Source organism: Tiliqua scincoides, chromosome 4, assembly GCF_035046505.1.
Source record: "Tiliqua scincoides isolate rTilSci1 chromosome 4, rTilSci1.hap2, whole genome shotgun sequence".
In the NCBI taxonomy this organism is placed as follows: Eukaryota; Metazoa; Chordata; class Lepidosauria; order Squamata; family Scincidae; genus Tiliqua; species Tiliqua scincoides.
The window spans coordinates 104888161-104909730 of record NC_089824.1 but is presented as its reverse complement, the minus strand read 5'-3'; the positions used below and the strand labels follow the sequence as shown (position 1 = coordinate 104909730).

Below are 21570 nucleotides of genomic sequence, written 5' to 3'. Positions count from 1 at the left end.
TCCCCATTTTTAGGCGATTAGGTTGTTAAGCAAACATTGTATAGATTTTTTTTAAGCATTCGAAAGAAAGGGACCAAAAGATCACGCAATGATTGAAGTAGTAACAAAAGAGCAAGTCTGTGACTATCCTGCACAAACATCTGCTGTGCAAAAGAGTCACAATAACCCCACAATTGGTTATAATACAAAAGTCATTTTACTATGTTAATGTAGCACCAGTAGTAGCAAAGTTAGCATAGCAAAGCTAGGAGAACTGCATTATCGCCAGGCAGTTGTGAATATTTCTTTTTCACAACTGTTCTTATCTCATATACATTTGAGTTGTGCACAGAAATGCACACATGACCTTCTTGCAATTTAGCACCATATATGACCATTTGTTTTCCCTCTGTATTAAGTCCACATGCAGAGTTGCTTTCACAATCAGTTAGACTTTAAGGGGTCACAAGACTGATCGTTGTTTTTTTTTTTCCTGTGACAGACTATTATGAGTACCCCTCTGTACAGCACAGGCTCTGGAACAAAGCCAGCACTTGGGATTCTGTGGCACTTCTGTCTAACCCCCTGATGTCACATTGGGCACTACCAACAGTACAGAGGATTCAGGGGTCAGCCTGGCCAGGTGGGTCTTCTGCTGTGCATGGGCTTTCATCCAGGGCCCAATCTGGCCCCCCGATGCCACTCGTGCCTCTTCCTAATAAGATTTCTACTGATTAAATGCTCCTGCTTTTATTGCTATTTATTGCTTTAGTATTTATTGTCACCTTTTGCTATGTTATTGCTGCTTTGTTGGATTCTGCCACTCTATTGCTGCTCTTGGTGGTTTTGTCATTTACTGGTTTAAAGTTTGCTTTTATATTAATCCATGGTTGTATATTTATATATTTTGTCAGCTGCCTTGGGCACTCATGGTGTGGGGGAAAAGGCAGGGCATAAAATTCATAAAGTAAATATGGACAGCTCATAAACAGGATGACAAAGAGGCAAACCCTGCACAGATTTTGTGGCAATTAGCAAGGCACTGATTTTTTTTGCATGATGCTGCTTGTTCAGCGTTGCATGGTGATCAATATATCGCCAACTACAACATGATTATTGATCATGTTAGAAAGGCATGTGACAGTGAAATGCATCACTGAACTGGTAACCATGGCTACTTGCACACTGATTTATTTTGGGTACGTTTTCTGAGCGCCTATTGGTGTATATATGTGCATTAGTGTACATGAAATCATGCATAATTGAATGGGTAGCTTTTACTGCAGGTGCCTCAATCATCACACAGAAAGTGCATGAAGTTACCAAGTACTACTTTGCAAGATAAAGCATGTTAGCTATTGCAAAAATCAAACTTACACCATATTTGCTAGTACAGTATAGCAGACAATAGGGACTGCCTGGCCCAGAGGTCCATTAAGAAAACAATCTATATGAGCAACTCTGCAGCTTTCACTTTGAAAGATGAATGCTTTCTATGTGACTTGTGAAACTGGATCAATCCCTGCAAGATGAACACGGCTTTCATTAGTAGATAAAACAGCCCAATGGTCAGACTCTCTTCTTTATCCACAGAAGCACAGGGATCACAAGACTGGATCAAACCACGTTATTGCAGTCCTAAAGATATTGGGCTTAGAAGCATGAGTTAAGCAGCATTCTTTGGCTGGTTCTGGAATCTGTATCTCAGATATGGGGGTGCAATTTATCCATGAACTTACCTAGATCCATAGTCTCAATCCACATCCTGTGGCAGGGTGTTATGGTTTTAAGATACAGTGCCTGAAGAAAATGGATTTATTTTTTTTTAACTCTCAAAGTTTTCAGTCATATCAATTATCTTTTAGTGATACTTATGAAATAAAAAGATATTGCAGTAGGTTTCACCTATGATCTTTCTCAGCAGTCATATTTTTCAAAATGGAGGTGGCAAAGGATAATTCCGTGTGCAGAGTAGCATTTTGTAACTATAATAACTTTAGGACCAGCAAGATTTCAGACCATACTTGCCATTGAAATAAGTATCATCTGATCTCTGGTGATTAATATTGAACATTTTTGGTGTCGTAACCATATAGGAGTAGTTTTCTTATCAGCATCACTATATTTGTGAATTTCATCCCAGGAGCTCTAATGAATAGATAGCCAGTGACTCTTCCTGTTCCTCAGAGACATCCTGATATATGTTACACACACAAATACAAGCAGGCTTGCAGAATATAGCCCAACGTGCAGCACGAAGATGACTGAACAGTGATTATTCTACAGGATTTTTGCAGTGCCTGCATGGATAATGCTGCCGTACAACATAAAAATAAGTTGAACTGAATTCTCCAGGAATTAAGCAAGTCTAGAACTTCACAGTGCTAACTACAGTTCTTCTTTTGGTCCAGAGGAACGCTAAAGAAAGAAGCCATCAATTGAATGTATAATTGCCAGAACTCAAAAGGTTACTCTGTTGCAAGTAGTACAAACTGACATACAGTACATAAAGAATTTGGTCATAGCATCCATCTGATTCCCCACTTAATTATCAAATTAAATATTGGCCAATTGGTTGGCAACCTTCAGTCTCGAAAGACTATGGTATAAGCCTACAGCACCCGGTATTCCCAGGTGGTCTCCCATCCAAGTACTAACCAGGCCTGACCCTGCTTAGCTTCCGAGATCAGGCATGTGCAGGGTAACAGTTGCTGTAATGGAAGCATGTCATATTCTCTCAGCAGATAGGAGGTAAGAAATGAAGAGAAGTTAGTAACAATTTTGAAACCACAAGACACCAAAATATAGGAGACTTGGATTTTTTTTCCTTTTTTTTGAAGACACATCAGTGAAATAAAACTGCTGTTAAATCTTGCTCTTGGTTTTCAAGTTTTCAAATCTGGAAAAACAAGTGTCAACATTGTTGCATTTTAAAAGAAGAGTAAAGTTTTTTTGTTGTTTTTGTTGCCTGCTACACTCCAAAGAAGAATCAGAAGATGTTTCATCATGCAGTTAACATAATTGAAAATGCTGTAACAGAGAGATCTTATTACAGTAGCATAACATTATGCAGTATCCAACACAGGTTAGTGAGAATATTTTTGGAAAGATCAAATTATCTTATTCCCCAGTTCTAAACATATGACCCCCGCAATACATCCTGTTAAGCTGAATGGAACTTACTCCTAACCAAGTGTGCCTAAAATAAAGGCGGAACGTGGACACCTGCTGTTTTCAAATTCCCTACATCAAGGCATCCCACTAGCTTCAATCAGATGAGTACAAATCATTTGAGAAATACAATTTTACTGCACAAAAATTGAAGCACAGTTTTGACAATTAGCAACTTTTAAAACTGAATGAACTGTCAGGAAATCAGAAATCGTATGAGATCATTCTGTCCAAAACAACCCAAAATGTTCTCTGTAATCAAAGATTAAGATCAGCATTAAAACTTGAAGTTTTGTAATGCACAGAGTTTGCATTCACAATACTGAGCTATAGGCTAGTATCCAAAACACCCTCAGGCACATCAGCAGAACTCCTCTGATTTTCTCTTTCAACTGCAGGTCGTCTTTGTGCAGTGTCAGAGGACACTCTGACTTTCCAAAGCAAGGTATAGCAGAAAGAGGGGCTTGTAGAAACTCCTCATACATCCCTTTGGCATACCCTTTGACATTTCACACATGAAAATGCAGATGCTTTATTATCACACCAAGGATCACTGCCCCAGTGCCATCCATTCCCCCTCTACACAATAGGCATAACCCAGTATCCATGTGGGTTCCTTTCTAGAACTTCCAGCATTTAGCTGAAACCAGGGATACCGGGGTTGCACCCCACCCATCCTCCAGCGGTGAGGGAACTTCTTTTCTTCTAAATGCAAATTAGGTTCTTATGACTTTTTAAAAGGCATCAGGAGAGCTGGGGAAGCCATGGAAAGCTATGCCTTTATGCCTTTAAAAGGCATTCTAAGGGCCAGGGAAGCCCCAGAGGCCTTTAAAAGACATAAAAACATCACTTCCAGTTTTATGAAAAACCAGAAGTGACTTTTTTCAGTTGAAATGGCCATTCTGAGCCATGCAGAGGCTGAAAGCAGATGTGCATGGCTTCTGTGGGATTCAGAAGAACCTCCAAAGGTGAGGGGAGCTGAGTTCCCCTTGACTCCAGAGATGCAGGGGTGTGGGAGGAGTCCCCTTGCATCCATGGTTAACTGAAACAACAGATACTGAATCTGCAGAAACAGGTGCCCCCCCCCCCATATTCCACTTCTGTTGTGGTGCTGCAGCAGTAAATTAACCACAATAGCATTCTTTTCATACTAATTAAAGAGAAAATGTTATAGATCAAGCAGCAATTCAAAATATACTCCACAGCACTTCTTTTTTAAAAGTTCTCCCTGGATAGGCATCATGCCCATCAGAGATTCACAGTCTAATTCTATGTATATTTACTCAGAAGAAAATTCCACTGTGTTCAATGAGGATTATTCCTGAGTACGTTTGTATAGGACTGAGCCATAACATCTAGAGCAGTGTTTCCCAAACTGTGGATTAGGGCTCACCAGTGGGTCACCAGCTGATATTAGGTGGGTCACAAAAAGTTTTTGAAACATTAAAAAAAAACTTTGCTAGTACCCCTGCCCAGTTTGCAGAGACTGGAATGCTTTCGTGTGGTGTGAGGTATGAGGTAATCTTTATACCACCAAATTAAAATGTCACATTTTCCAATTTTCTCTAGTAATTGTCCTGCTTTGGATAGTGTGAACCCAGTTTCAGCATGTTGCCTGGCCTGGAAGTCCCTAACTGCACATCCTGCTCTCTAGTTCAGCCTTCTAGGTACCCTGGAAGACTGGAGCACAGTTTTGAACACCATTCTAGTGAGTCTAGCAAATACTATATGCTCATACTTTATCCAAACACGCTCATACTATATCCAAAGTCTCTAGCCACCTTGGTAGTACAGGACCCTCATTATTCATTAATAGTTTATTAATTATCATTAATAAATAAAAAATATAGTTTATTTCTAGATTTATTTATTTATTTTGTCTGGTGGGTCACAATGGATTATCATTCTAAAAAGTACTAAAATGGGAAGCACTGATCCTGGGCCTCGGAGGAAAGGTCTGAAACCTCATGAATAGCAACCTTAACATAATTTTTCAAAAAACGCCATCCCAATTTTTTTTGAACAAACAAATAAGGCAACATTGGAACAATGACTTGGAAAGAGATTAGGAAAAAGGGGTCATCCCTGGGAAATAGACCAGTTTGACTGTTTGATTTGATTCCAGCTTTATTCTGTGGAGGAAGGCATGCTTAATTCATTTTATAGCATTCCTTCATACACATCATGAATCCATCCCAGTACAGGTTCTGGCTGATAATATCACTTATGCATTTGTTTTTCAGGAGGTAAGAGTTCTTTACTTTATAACCTTACCATACCCCACTGCCCATGAAATAATATCCTGTGATTTACTGATTTCTTGATTTAAGAAAGATATTTTACTTGTGTTTCAATTCATACACAAAAACTGGTAACTAACAGTGGCTGAAAAATATTAACACTACTCCACTTTTTCACAAGCGTACAAAAAAAGAAAAAGAAAAAAAAAGAATGGATTTACATTCAACAGTAAAGCTTAATGTCCACGCTAGGTAATAGTTGCATTGACATTCACATACACAAGCACAGAATAAATATTTCAGGATACTTATAAGAGCATACAGCATACATACAGTACTTGAAGTTTACATAATGAGTGTTAGTTGTAGGGTCAGTAAATTCATGAACTCATAGAGAAGTCAAACTAAAGCCCAAGGAGGTCCTGTGGGAGATCTCAACACCAAGACACTGCACAGAGCTAGCACGTTAGTAGATCTGGGTTTGCTTCCACTTCCTCCCATGAAAATTGGTTTGCAAATTATGTTGTATACTCAAAGTGCAGAGTAAAGAATGCAGAAAGAGAAAGAGAAAATCTTGTATTTCTTAATGCATGCAAGAGGCAGCCCCCCACCCCACCCAGTGACCTGACAGAATAAAGCTGTGATTGGCAGATATAATACAGATGTTTTCAGGCAAATTTTTCTAAAGCACTTCAATAGCAGCAATTATATTTTCTAATGGCTGTAAATTTTCTTGTTTGGGTTAAAGGACGTCATATTTCTTCTTCATTTACAGCTATATTCCCTTTATAAATAAAGATATCAAATCACAAAGCGCATAGATAAGGTTTCTTTTTTTGTCCTTACTTTTGCATATCTGTTATGGAAAATACTCTGACCTTTTCAGAGACATTATGTGCAAAAGAATGTTAAATAGAGTGGAAACAAGGACATAAAGGAAACATCACAGTCAGTTACATTCCTGAGATGTCAGCCCTTCTTTCCCTTGTTAAACTCTGAGGGCATGTCTGCACAGTGGTTTCAAAAAGTGTCGGATGTGCCCTGGACGGACATCCAACTCCCTGCGGTACATGCATGCCAAGGTCTGGGTTACAGAACCAGTGCTGTCTACACAGCTGAATTTGAGATGTGAGCAAGGGAATCCCCACTCCCCAAAGTTCCTGTCGGGGTTTTCTTTAGAGCAAGATTTCCCACACTTCCTGTCTATCAGTAAAGCACTGAGCCAAGAGCATGGGAGGTTGCCATGCAGATGTTCCCTGAGGGACATCCTGGCTAGGAGAACAAAGGCCTTACTGTGGCAACATGGCCAATGGCTTGGAAGAAGATATACTTCACGGTATCTCATAAGAGCCTCTTTTTATTTTTATTTTTTTTATCATTATTTTGCTGGAGTGTGTATATAAAATATATAAAAGCTCCAGCATACTACACACTAAATTGGGTGCATTATGAAAAATCTAATTGCAAATTTTAAGGTAGTTCCCCCGGTCACGCAGCACTGCACATTAATTTCAGAAGGAACTTCATTGGTTCATAATTTAGGAGCTCTTCTTGTGTCGTTTCAATCTGGTCTTGCATCACCTAGCCAATAATCAGCACACAAAAGTTTCCCAAGTCAGATACAGGGTGCACAATACTAAAAAAATGTTTTAAGGTGTGTCGTTCCCCCCCCCCATAAGTGTCATCAAGACAGGATCACAGGAACCACAATGCAAAGAGTCCAACCTCTCACTGGCTGTATTGTGAAGAGTCTCCTTTTCGGCGTAGGAGAAAAGAAACTTGTGTCTGCTTTTTAGATTCTGAAAACAAGCCAGAGTGGAGAAAAAGAGTTAACACCAGGCTTAATAAAGCTTTCAAGACAACACCTGTTAAGCAATCTAGACAGACATTGTGAATTCCCTGTGGATTTTTGAAGTCTTGCACATACAGGAAATTGGTTAACAGTAGGAAGAAGTTGGGAGTTGCTACATAGGAGAGATCTTCCATGATTACAAAAATTGGCTAAGTAGATTGTTCAGTATAAACCCCTCACTGGTCACTGTTGTCCGTGGTGCTGTTGCCCTTTTCTTTTTTCTCCTGAGCCTTGTTTCCCTTCTTCTTTTTCTTCTTTTTCTTGGTCTCCTCCTTCTTGCCAAAGGTTATGAAGTCACTTTTGTCAGTTTGGCTATTTGGTGGGTCCTGCCGGATGGAGATGATTGCAGGAGATCCGGGGATAATGAATTTGTCTGGCAACTCACCGGGGCCAGGCTGCTTGGAGTTGCCAGGTCCATATTTAAAGGTCCAGCTGTTGCTGTTCACGCCAGCTCCCACTGGGGGGGAAACCTCACCGGCCTCGGGTTCTGAAAAAAGGCAAAGCAAACAGTTGAAATTCTGGAGCAGTAGGATTCTACAGTGTCCTAGCACACATTTGCAAGACAGAATCCCCTCAAAACAAGGCCGTGATGACACCCAGACTCCTTCTCAGATTGGTTGGCAACCTTCAGTCTCGAAAGACTATGGTATAAGCCTACAGCACGCGGTATTCCCAGGCAGTCCCCCATCCAAGTACTAACCAGGCCTGACCCTGCTTAGCTTCTGAGATCAGACAAGATCTGATACAGGATTAGGTTGATCTTTAAAGCAGAAGGTTATATTGCTAAGCTCTTTTAAAACATCAAAAAAAAAAATGAAAGGCAGGGATGCAAAGTCGACTACAGATGGTAAATTCAGCATGATATGAGGACAAACATTTCAGGGAATGGAATGGCTGGAAACATTGAAGTACCCTTTTATCATACTACATCCTCAGAAGTGGAATCTTTTATGGATCTCAACCAATATTTTAGAAGTCCTCTTTAAGAACTCATACGCATTTAGTTTCATGAACTTAAATTCAACAATGCATCTGTCAACGTGGGCTCTAGTCCAGAAAAGCTGATATTAAAACTATGTGAATTTTTCCCGTTTGGCGTGGCAGCTCCAAAATGCATGCTGCCATATGGCCTGTTAAAACAGTGGAACCCTGTTCCACTGTCATAACTAGCCCAAGCAAGCTGGCAAAGTAGGACAACAGGCTAGTTCACTTGGTGCTCAGATGATTATCAATTTACTTTGTACGTAGCAATGGCATCACTTATTGGTACCCTACTTGCAGATATGGGAGAGGAATGCTAATGGACATTGCTCAGTGATCTAAGGGCCAAACTACATTTACAAAAAGCAGGTGATTAGCCCTTGTATGCTTGAGTTCTTCCCCCCTAATAACTAGCAACTGCCGGGGCCATGATGTGGGGGAGGACGGCTTTTACCCTTTACTCCACTACAGTCCTGATTTGGATCCGGCCCCCATGAAGCTTCTATTTGTCCCAGGAAGGAAGCCCCCATTGCAACAGTCAGCAATGCCTATTTCCTATAAATTCAGACACTTGTAATGCAAACAAATAAGATCACTGAAGAGTTTCTATTTTATTTGGGAACAGATTAAGGTTTATTTGGTCCAACTTGATGACAATTTATCTCTCCATGCAATATGTCATTACACTGTTTAATAATTTGCTTGTATATAGGTTTTTTGGTTTGTTTGTTTGTTTTTGGTAGGTTATACATCTTACTTTACCTCAGTAATGCTTGCTTTTGGTGACATCAATGTTCTAGAAATGACTTTGACATCCAAGGCCCTGTCCTATCTCCAGCACTTACTTAGGTTTAATTACAGATTTTTGTCTGAGGATTGTACATTCTTCTCACTTCTTTGAAACAATAAATTATGCAGCCGAACACTGAGTAACTTGGCCTAACACACCTCATGACTCAATCTTCTGTGCCATTGTACAATGAGAAAAACAAGTGTTCTGAATATTAAATGGACACTATTTCACAAATAAAAGTATACTTGTCCATAACTTCTGTAATGGGTTCCAACAACCTTGACCTAGATGTGGAGATCCTTTTTCTTGTGCTTGAAAGTGATCAGGAGGACAAAGTGAGCAAAACACAGAATAGCAAAATGGCCACCCATTCTCTCCAGTTCAGTAGTATATTGTGCAATGATTTGTCAAACCAAGAGTCATACTTGTAATCAGATCGTTTTGCAAAAGCATCTTTCTAAACAATTGTTCTCTGCTAGAAATGTCTGTTGGCTACAGGGCCCTCCTCTGATTAAAGCAAGAGAAGAGGGTGAGTTCCACTTGCTGCAATATGCATACAAATTGTTGTGCCACACTCTCAATGACTGAGAGGAAGCCACAGCTCCATAGTCTACACAGTGGGGCCAGTTACAGACCTGTGCCCTGTGGCATCCCTGTGGCGCCCCTCCCACATCACACTGCCCCCTGCCAGGATACTCACCCAGAGTAACGGAGCCTCATGTGGCATTTAGGACTGCCCAGAAAGCCTTCTGAGGCTTCCAACACAGTCTTAAAGCAGTACTTCCAGGAAACTGGACGTACTGCTTAAGACCGCATCAGAAGCCTCAGAAGGCTTTCCAAGCAGTCCTGACTGCCACGTGGCACTTTGCCTGCCCCTGGAACGGTTCCGGAGGGGAGGGCAGGCAGAGGTGGCGCAGGGGGGGCAGAGGTAACGGCAGCGGCATGGTGGGCGCAATGGTGCCACCCACACAAGACCCACAGGTGTGGCACCTGGGGCTTTTGCCCCCCTGCCCCCTTCCAGGCCCACTCCAGGTCAATATCTCTTAATCTGGCAAAATACGAATAGTCATACCATTCAGGGTATCAGTGGCTGTGGAGCAAAAAAATGTGGGACATCAAAGACCTTACTGTAATCATGGAACAGGGTCAGCCCAAGACTTCCTCATGCAGCATGCCAAATACTGCCCCCCCCCGTACCTGGTGATGTGCCAGCCTCTGATTCTCCCACTGTCCAGGGTTCTAGTTCAGCACTCCCCTACCTTCCACATTTCCTCTCTGTCCTCCTCTTCCTTTTCTAATCCAAGGACTAGGAGGAGCAGTGGAGGCAAGTAGATGGACAGAGATGGGTACCCTCCTCCAATCTGCTGCCTGAAGTGAAAACTTCAACTGGCCTCATAGATGGGCTGGCCCTACCACAGAATAATCTGTTATGGCTGCATAGCTTTGCCACTTGAATTGTTTTACCATATGGAGATGGTAAATAGGGCATTATTGCCTAATCCCCATTCTAGCCTTGTCTTACACAACTATTTGTGCTGCCTTATGATCCATGCAGGTAACCCTTTGATTGATTATCTATTCCAGTGGTTCTCAAACTGGTGGGTCACGACCCACCAGTTCATGTAAATGTTCTCCCTTCCCTTTACGGGGCGGGGGAAGGGGAGAAGCAGGGAAGTGATCCCCAGGATTGCGCCCATATGGGGGGTGAGAGGGGATGCTTGTGACTTACTTTATCCTGGGGATCGTGTTGCTGCCCTAGCCCCTCACCCGCAAGAACTTATTGAGGGAGTAAAGGTTTGAGGTCTCAAACCCTCAAAGTCTGAGAACCACTGATCTATTCTTTTCATTAACTATTCTGGTTAGAATGACATATTTCAAACATTACCCTCCATTATTGGTTAAATCAGTGCTTCCCAAAGTGCTACAAGAGAGTTGGGAGCACTGTAAGTTGTTGCGGGAGAAGGGAGGAAAGCAGCAACTCAATCCCCAGGATCGTGCTGCTGCCAGGGATAGAAGGGGGGCTTTCTATTTACCTACAGTCAGCACTGCAGTCCTGAGGATCTGGGGGGGTGCAGGGAGCCCTCCACAGGACTCTCCATGGGCACTTCCTTTTTTTGTGACAAAACTGGAGGGGCCTTTTTTTAAAAAAACAAACAGTTCTGCAGGCGCGGAGAACCATGTGGAGGGCTCCCTGAATATCCTGGATCTCCAGGACTGTAGCACTGGCTGTTGGTAAGTAGAAAAACCCCCTCCCACCCTCTATAGTAGCAAGCTCTTGGGGGTCACGTTGCTGTCTTCCCCTCCTCCCCATTCCTTAAAGGGACATTGGCCAGTGCTTCTCAGGCTGGTGGGTCACGATCCACCAGTTTGGGAACCACTGTGTTAAATGACAGAAGAAAGAATCAAATGTATATGTATATGTGCAATATAGCTTGCAAAAAAAAATCAAACCCAAAAACAATGGGTTATGTTTCCTTAGCTTTTCAAAGCCATGCTTGCTGTTGCTCTTTATTGCCACCCTAATTCATTTTTTTTCTTCTTGATTTACCATAAATATATTTTGAAAACAAAGGCAGGATTGACTGAAGTTTATTCAAACGCAGAATCCGCCTTCACAAAAATATCGGTGGTGGTGGTTGTGTTTCATAATAATTTAATTTCCTCCTTTCAGTACTTGAAACGCATCACGTTGTAGCTCCACCCTTAATACTAGATATATTTTTAAGTACTGTTCAAATAAAATTAAGGCATTTATACTTAGGAGGTTTACAAGTATACTACACCGTATGACGACATAGTTCGTAATTATACAAAAAGATGGCTCAGGTCAAGCAAAAGATTTCCGATTTGCTATGGCAAGGCCCGCCATGTTGTGACGCACCCACCACAGTTTTACCAATGGGGAAGGGGGCACTATTATTTATATATTATATCCTGTCTTTCCTTACCAATAGGGAGAGGCACTCAAGGTGGTGAACAAGATATTAAAATCAAACAATAGGTAATTAACAGCCCAATCCTATCCACGCTTTCTTGGGAGTAAGCCCCATTGACTCTAATGGGACTTACTTCTGAGTAGACATGCCTAGATTTGGGCTCAAAATCAGCAATGTAACTAACAATACCTAACAGTAATACAGCAATATAACAGAGCAAGAAACAGAACTATCAAGCTCAGCAAAACCACCATAGGCCCCAAAACTTAAGCAAAATGACATGCAGCCGAATTGTAACTGAACTGCCTATGCTGCGATACAGCGGCACCAAAACAGGAGGTCTCTTCAAGGTAAGGGAACATTTGTTCTCTTACCCCTTGTTGAGCCCCAGCCTACCCAATGGGGCTACTCAGATCTGGACCAGCTCAATCGCTGATTGCAGAACCGACTAGCCCCATGTAAGACTTTCAGGCCCGGGATGGGGGATAGGAACCAGAAGCAGCCTCTACCTTCCTCCCCCTGCCCAATTCCCCCACCCCCACCCCAGAACACACCTGCGCTGCTCGGCAGCAGACTCAACACTGATGGCTCCTGGAGCCTCTTTGACTGACGCGGTGGCTCAGTGTCTTCCTATGGTGGCCTCCATGCCTGAACCTCTATTCTTCTGACTGTCATGAAGTGCTTGACAGCACTTTCATGATAGCCATCTCCCTGGCAGCATGCACTGCCAGACACTGCCAAAGAGCAGAATTGGGCCATAGGTTTTCAACTTCTGTTGGAATATAGTGGCCCAATCTGATCTGCAAAGCAGGGAGTTTAACATGGGGGGAGGGCCGGGGGTCAGAAAAAGACCTCCCATGCATTACCATCAGCTGAGCCTTTGCTGACAGAAGCAGTCTGGACTCCGAGACTGACTCATGTAGGTTGGGTGCAGTCTTGAGCTTGTGCAGCTCCCATTCTGTTCAGTCAGATTAGCGCTGAAGAACTTGCCAGTGGACCCTGCATACAAGCATTTCCTCAGTGCAGAGGTCTGGGTTCTTCTGCACCGCGCAATAACTGCCCTGGTGACAGGGTTCTCTTGACCGGAGCGCAAAATGCATAAATGCACTCAGTTGGAGAAGATGGGCTTTGCTTGCTTGTAATCCATTTTAAATGAAGTGCAAGTAGAACAAAGCTGACAATATGGAGTGACAGGTAAAAATAACCTCAGACGGAGACGTCTCAACAGACGGGCAAGATGGCTGTTTTACTGAGCACAATGTGGGCTGTCACTCAATTGGCAATTCAGTGCTCCAACAATGCCAGAAAGAGCATTTTTCTTTAATTGGCATGCAGTCTCTTCTTGGGGGGGGAGCAAGGGGGGCCTGGTTGGTATGTGCTTGTCATCTCCATGCAACCCTAAGGCCACAATCTGTCATTTTCAAGGAACAGGTGGGGCTCACTCTCACTAATGAAAACTGTATGATAATATGCCACATACTTTGTCTCTGCCTCGCGTCTCCCTGTTGCTTGATCTTAATCATTCTTTGTCATGAGAACGGGAGCCTTCTAATGCAAGAGCATTACAAGGAGAGACGGCACAGGCTTCCCTTTCCCTGCAGACATTTGTCTCTGGGTGGCATGTTCAACGCAGATGGCAGCTTTTTCATGTAGCTCCATCTCTTCCCCGTGATCTTCCCCCCCCCCCTTCCTTCATAGAGATTGGCACCTTGCACATCTGAGAGGTCAGAGAACAGTTTTTATCCAAAATGCAGCTATTACATCCAAGGATCAATCTCTCTGGGTTTCCCAGTTGTTTGAGCGACAACCAGAACCCACACCATAAATAAATACTGTATATATTTAGGATGAGCCCACTCATTACCTAAGGGTCCGAGTAAAACACCACCATCATTATTAATCAAATGCATGTCTTTAAAACACAAAGTGGGTGGAAGGCAAGCTGGCAGGAAATTGCAGAGAAAACCAGTCATTAACCTGATTTTTTCTCCTTCCTGCCTCTGTTTATGCTGTGCAGGCTGCTGCTTCTGGCTGGCCTGATGAATATTCACAGCTACAAAGGAGCCTACATTCTGCTCTCAGAGAACACTGGCTGAGAAACTAGGCGCTGTGTGTGTGTGTGTGTGTGTGTGTGTGTGTGAGAGAGAGAGAGAGAGCGAGAGAGAGAGAGAGAGAGAGAGAGAGAGAGAGAGTGTATCTGCAAATATTCTGAATGCCGTCTAAACTTTTCAGGATTAAAATATCTAAGCAGTGTTCTTCTTGACAATGAAAAATAATACCTACTGGGACTGAGAACAAAGAAAGTGGGGGGTGCAGAACTTTCATATTCTACTGTACTAACCACAGAACAAGTCAATCTGGAATTTTAAGCAGCTTGCAAACTAAATCTAACTCTCTTGCTTATTTGTACTTTCCAGATACAGAAGTACAAAATGAAATCAACTCCTTGTTCAAGGTAGTCTGCTGCTTCCTCCATGTTTGAGACATTCCTCTAAGACAGTGTTTCTCAAACTGTGGGTCGGGACCCACTAGGTGGGTCACAAGCCAATTTCCAGTGGGTCCCCATTCATTTCAATATTTGATTTTTAATATATTAGACTTGATGGTACCCTGGTATGTGACTGCATTTGGGGAAATGTTACAGACCTGTACTTTAAACAAGCTACTATGTATATTCTTTCAACAATGATAGTCAATGGGACTTAATCCTGAGTAGGATTGTAGCCTAGGATTGTTAAAAATTTTCCTGCTTGATGATGTCACTTCCGGTCCTGACATCACTTCATGACAGATTCTCATTCTAAAAAGTGGGTCCCAGTGCTAAATGTGAGAACCACTGCTCTAAGAAATAGAACTGCAAACTGGAAGGACTCTGACTATTCAGTGCTCCAATACCAGGCACAGAAGAGAACATACCTCTTTGTGTTAATTAAATCATAATAAGAAACAATAAGCAAACACACAGAATCACCAACCCACAACCCTACTGTCTAACTCTGTGATTTTGAACCGTGTGCTGTGGCACACTGGTGCGCTAAATGGTCTGCAGGCGTGGGAGCCTAGGGTTATTTATTAGTACAGCATGAGACGTGAGCCCCCCACTGACAGCATTGTGTGCCTTGTCAATTATCAAAATACTGATGGTGTGCCTTGACAACATTAGTGCCATGTTGGTGTGCTGTGAGATGAGAAAGGTTGAAAATCACTGCTCTAACTTGACTCTTGTTTGAAAGAGCCTTCTCAAGCTTCAGATTTCACTTTCTTTCCCAGTAGGAGACTTGTACACCTGTGACAAGCTTGATTTCCCCATGGCTGTTTCTCCATTTGTAGAAGCAGAAGACACCTGTTACACTTAGCCATGCAGTCTTAACTCTCTCCTCTCCAAACTGAGAAGTGGCAGCAGTGCCTACATCTGTGGAGTTAATGGCTAGCAACGGCCACATTTTTCTGATCCTGACCCATGGAGGGCCAAGCTTCACATGACCACAGCACACAAGTAACAGGTATTTAACTCTTTAGTTCCATGCTGTTTTCCTGCTGAAAATAATCTCTGTGAAGCAGCAATGTAGCGTGGAAAGTGGCATTTGCAGAAGGAGGAGATGATCTTGGCAGCACCAGTGTGCACCAGATCCTAATCCCATTCCCAGTCCCCTTCCCTCTTGCTACTCTCCTCAGACTTGTACTAGCAAATGAGCTGGCACAGATCTGAAGAGACCCACTGGTACAATGGAAGCTTGCCTCCATTAAGTTAATGGACAATTAAAGTTCCCTTACCTCAAAGAAACCGCTGTGACTGCCCCCCCCCGTCCCCCCTGCAGGATACAGCACCTACTCCATTGGCACAGCTGCATCGGCAGGGTGGGGTTTAGTTAGAATTGGGCCCCGAGACATTTCCATATATGAGTGGTCCCAGGTATCACTGGGAATCACAGATACTGCTGGAAGCAATTTCCATGGTTGCAGCCACTGGAAAGCTGCCGCTGTAATCATGGGAATTCTTAAGAGCCGGATCTGTGATCACCTGGTCTCAGATGTTTGTCTGCATGCAAATGACCAAGAACAAACAGGATTGCCCCCTTGGAGGGTCACACCTTTTGTGGGAAGCAGATTGAAATATTTTCAGGTCATAATTTATTTTGGGGAGGAGAGGTGAGAACATCTCCCTACTTCCCTCTTCACCTACAGACCTTATGGATGTGCCCCTCCCTTTCCATTTTTAGTACGTCTATGCCAGAGTGTAGTTAGCATACAATATTAAGCAGACAGTGTATTCCTCTTTTTACCTAAGGGAGGTGGGAATGAGGGTGAACGACTGAAGGGCTCCTTGGGGAGCCAACCCATCTGTTGCTGTAAGTTTCACAGCCTTCACCCATCCATTTCCCCACACCTCTAAAAACGAAGATCAGTCTACACATGCATTATACAGGACAGACAATAAAACAGTACTGCGTATCCATCATCTGGGTGCAGTTGCCTCATCAGGTATGAGCAAATTGTGGCCAAAAGATGTCTGCATTCAGATAATTTTGCAAGCTACACATCAGGACTACATCTTCATTGTTATGTTTTAAAATGAATTAAAATGGATTGCATCCCAAGTTAGCAGGAACAGAGAGGAAACGCACAGAAAGGGATTTCTGCATCCCCTCCTCCCCACTGTGCTCTCCCTGAATCCTTCAGAAAGCCACTCCTGAGTGGCATGTGGCATGGGATGATGAAAGATGGGAGGGAGGAATCTGTTGAAATCAGGAGGAGGCACCTTGAGCTGGCAAGAATTTTCTCTGTTTAATTGAACTGTTCACATCAATCAAAGCCATTTTGCTGTCACTTTTGTTTCTTCTCAAGAAATTTTCTTTGTTCTCCTGCCTAATGTATCTTCCTCTAAGTTGCCTCCCATCATTATCCTCTTTCTTTTGTTACATTAAAGTTGCAATCCTAACCACACTTTCCTGAGAGTAAGCCCCACTGAACAAAATAGGACTTACTTCTGAGTAGACCTGGTTAGGATTGTGCCCTAAATCTTTTTTTTAGAATGTCCTTCTCCACTTCGCTCTCTTCTCAGCCAACGTTTCATGTATGCTTAATTCCCCTGATCCTGTCCTGCTCGTTTTCACATCATACATCTGACTTCTCTTCCTCTCTCACAAACCATTGCCCCAATCCAGAACTTTCTCTATTGGCTTTATGTCTCATTTGAGTGGGTTTTCCATCTCATGGGGCATTGAAAGCCTGTTACTAATTGATGTTTGCTAACAAATGAGGGCTTCCAGCTAGATTGCCAGGGGTTCAGTTACACACTCCGGGAGCCTGCTGCTTTCGTCCATTGTGCTACTGTGATCCTGTGACTGATTTGCTACCAATGTTTGACAGGGAGTATACAGTCAGGCAGCACAGGACACTTCCTCAACCAGGGTGGGATTTCAGCATAGTTCTCAGAACAAAATCAGATGTGACAGGAGCATTCACCATTGTTCTTCACATGCCTGCCTAATTCATAAGATGGAGGGTGAGGTCTAATTTTTGCAACAAAAAGTGCACAAGGGAGGGAGAAGTTCAGCCTTGCCCCTTTGACTCGCTTCCCATGCCAGGCTTCATTGCTTCAGGCAGAACTGAGCTGCGCTAGTGGGCAACCACAGCCTCCAGTGCAGCTGCTAAGATTCAGCCCAGCGGGGCCTAGAGAAAATTTAGAAGTCCTTCTTGTCCCTTCTTTTTATAAATGGGTGGTTGGCAACCTTCAGTCTCGAAAGACTATGGTATAAGCCTACAGCACCCAGTATTCCCAGGCGGTCTCCCATCCAAGTACTAACCAGGCCTGACCCTGCTTAGCTTCCGAGATCAGACGAGATCGGGCATGTGCAGGGTAACAGTTGCTTTTTATAAATGGGATACAGAAAAGCATAGTAACATTGCCTATTACTTCTCTTATAAATCAGCATTTAACAACAGGCTTTTACCTGAAAGTGGATGAATTCTCTAACTGGAGTCAAAATATACACTACTTTAAAAACATGCTATGCAGTGGTGTTCCCGTTTTTCTGCGTAAAAATAGTGTGCACAAAGCCCTGAATCATGATTAGGACCACTGAAGGGGTAGTTGTAAACCTTCTGTCCCTGCCATGGTCCTGATCCAAACTGGCCCCACCTGCAGCTGCTATTTCACCCTGATATGAATAGGAATTATGGCAAGAGCAGAGTATTCAGTGATCCTCTCCGTTCCACCAGGGGAAGTGTGAGGGTGCTGGCAGTGTGAGGGTGCTGTTTGTGGGGGCATTTATGGGTCGGGAGGGGGAAAAACTGAGTCAGAAAGAGGCAGGAAGGGGTGGATCTGGCAGCAATGACGCATGCTGGATCTGATCTTTCGTACACTATCCCATCCCTTTTCCCTCCTCAGACATATGCCACCAAAACAAGAGATGTATGTGTGAGGCGGTCCAAAGGTGGTCCCAATGCATACGTGGAGATAAGTAAAAATTACTTACTCCCTATATGCCTTTGGGTTACCCCCCCCCCCCATCAAAGGACGCAGCTCATGCTTTTTTGGTGCGGCTGCATCAGCACTGGTGATGGTGGGGACAGGATTGGGCTGTAAAACTCCTCACCCTACCGTGGTCCCAATTTGGTCACCCCCCCACCTGCAATGCCACAGGGATAGGGGGCAGTAGTACAAGAATAGTCTTCCCACACAGCTCCACATGCATGGCAGGGGTGGATTGTATCCACAGTGTTTATATTTCAGAATACACACCTTCCCTGTGTAATCAAGGCTGAGTTGGCAGAAACCAGGAGAACATGTATCCTCAGAAATGCAAGTCCTTCCAAATTAGCTGTTTTCCTGTTAGGATCTAATTCCATTATTATTCCTTTTATGGATGCGCAAACAAGGTTGGCGTGTCAGCAATTCATATTTGAACAAAGAAAGGACATTAATTAGATGGGATGGGTAGTTGCTACAACAATCTGATAAACCTGCTGGAGAGGGTACATTTTCTTTTTCTCCTTCTGCCCCCCCCCGCCCCCCCAAGAAACTTCTATAGACATAAAAGCAGGATTGGAGTGGTTGTGGGGGAAGATGCTAAATACCTCCCAGCTCTTTCCGAATATTATTTTGAAGACGTCTTGGTAGGTTAACCCATGCAAATAGAATTATTCCATCATTGTTATCACAAAGGAATTCCATTTATTTGGGGGCTCACACTGGCTGTGACCGCTTATTAAAACACTAACACAAATTCCTCTCTAATTATTCTAAGAGCTTAATTTTTTCATAAGCTGCTATCCCAAGATGCTAATCCTTTATCTCTCTGATTTGTTAATGCAATCAAGGGGTCAATCCAAGGCTGCAGCGAGTTCAGAACAAGATAAAACACTGATACGATTAAAGGCCCTCATCAATTCTACTTTTTACCCTCAAGTGATGGCTTGCATGGACAACAGTTTTGTTATTATCTATGGAATGAAGGAAAAGAAGGACTCTAAATTTTCAAAAAACAAACAAGCATATTACTAGTGTTAATCTTTTTACGACTTTGTTTCAGGAGAAATTATAAATTCCCTGATTATCTTCTCTTAAAATATATATGTGATTTAAAAAAAAAACAAAACCAGTATTGCACTTGTTTTACTACTGTGGGGTATTCCACACAGTTGGAGAGAGCCTTGTAGACTATCATGTCAAACCTTCTCTGACACGATGCAGGAAATTAAAAAAATTCTCAACAGATGGCAGCTCAGTGACTGCATGAAGACCTACAACAAGGGAGAACCCACCACTCGACTGGGTATTTGGTCAGGCTTATTTATCTGATACGTTTATGTCCTGATTTCAGGACCAGCCCAAGACCTCTTGAAACTTGAAGCAACATGCCTAATGGCTGCCTCTCCTTAGCCAATCATGTGCCAGCCTCTGCTCCTCCTTCTCACCAATGTTCTAGCTCAGCACTCTCCTCTCCTCCCCTCCACACTTCGTTTTCCTTTTCCAATTCAGGGAATGGAAGAGTGGTGGAGGTGAGTAGGGGGACAATTGCCCGCCATCACAGGATGCAGCAATGCACCTTCTTGGTGCACATGCTTCGGCAGGGAGAGGATTTAGATAGGATTGGGTTGTTTGTCCTTGATTTGTGGCCTAAATTTAGGAATCAGAAGTACTGGTATGATGCTGGTCTATTTCTTTGCAAGTTTCATAGCTGCTCAAAGGACACAGGGCCCAGTCCTATCCAAGTTTACAGCAAGTTTGCGACCCTCCCGGGCCAGCCCAAGGGACTTGGGCCGGCATAGGGCACAGTTAGGATTGTGCCCTTAGTATGGCTTGTACATGGGAACATATGAATAAATGTTCCCTTACCTTGAGGAGGCCTCTGTGACTGTCTGTCCAACACAGGATGTAGTGCATGCCCCAGGTACCTACAATACACTACAACTGTGGAGCACTCGTACACCAGAAGTGAAGAAGTGCAGACTGAACAGCAGTGTTTTTTGAATGAATCAGACTGAGGAATAGCAAACTGGACAGCCAAAGGATGCCTAGATAAATAATCCAGTAAGTCCTATCATCAACTGGATCATCTCCCCATATGTTTTTCTTTTTTTCCTCCTTCAATCCACATGTTTGTATCTGGCTCCCATTCATAAAATATGAAGTCTATTTAAACAAACTTTAACTCTATCAACAGACAAGGATGCAGAGAAGATGTGCTGAAAGCAAATCTGAAAAAAATAAGATTATGGTTGGGTGTGGTTAATTTTATACACTTAGGGTGCGATCTTATCCTGCGTTGGAACAGGCAAGCCAGGAGGCCTGACGTATGGTTGGCTCAGCCCTGCCTCCCACTCCCTACCTGCCCGCCCCTGGGGCTACCCACCACCCACTCTCCCCCTGCCCAGGAATGCCTCCCTCCCGCCCCCTTCCCCCTTCCCTGCCTACCTTTCTTTGTTGCGTCAGCCCAGCAGGGCCGACGCAACAAGCAAGGAGGAAGCCGGTGCGGAGGCTTGCGTCACCCTCCGCAGGCTGGCGCTTCTTTAAGCACTGGCCTGGCTTCCTCCTGAGGAGGCGCAAATATGCCTTAGGGCACATTTGCAACCCTCCCAGACCAGCCCAAGGGACTTGGGCCGGCATAGAGTGCAGTTAGAATTGCGCCCTTAGTATGGCACGTACATGGGAACATATGAAATGACCTTCTTGGACCATTGAGCCCAGCATGGTTGGCTCTGACTGGCAGTGGCTCTCCAGGGCTTCAGGTAGGGTTCTTTTTTTTTGCTCTTGTTACTTGAGATACTTTTAGCTGGACTTTTAGACGGAATTGAATCTGTACCCTGAGCCCAGCTCTAGTGCCTCCCAAATATTTGGGAAATGACACGCATGCTGTTTTAGGATAAAAGTTCTATTATCATGTGAAACAAATACAGAACCCTCAAATGAGCAGTCAGCATCCATGCTGGCAATTGGACAGCAGTAATTCACACTCTACATACATTGGGGTCCCCCCCCCCCGGACTCTGCTTTAAAAAAAAATGGAATGGTCATTTTTTTTTTTTTTGTCAATGGCTTGTTTTGTCAATCTCAGTATAGAAGCAATATAAATTCACTACAGTATCCCTCTTGCAGTCATGCACTTTAATCAT

The 21570-nt window shown here is 43.4% G+C and overlaps 1 protein-coding gene and 1 pseudogene across 2 annotated transcripts in view; both read right to left on the bottom strand.

Annotated features, from left to right (window-relative positions):
* Window positions 1-5078: 5078 nt before the first annotated feature.
* The window catches only part of PCDHAC2 (protocadherin alpha subfamily C, 2), a 57931-nt gene continuing 41439 nt past the window's right edge, over window positions 5079-21570 (bottom strand). Inside the window, exons 4-5 of one of the 2 annotated variants that reach the window (XM_066623603.1) lie at window positions 7628-7729; window positions 5079-7189 (exon numbers count right to left, since the gene is read on the bottom strand). In XM_066623603.1, coding sequence (XP_066479700.1) covers window positions 7119-7189; window positions 7628-7729 — 173 coding nt within the window. In that variant the 3' untranslated portion in view covers window positions 5079-7118. Of the gene's footprint in view, window positions 7730-21570 lie in introns of both variants that reach the window. The other variant, XM_066623602.1, reaches the window with a different exon arrangement.
* LOC136649960 (5S ribosomal RNA) lies at window positions 17711-17830 on the bottom strand (annotated as a pseudogene).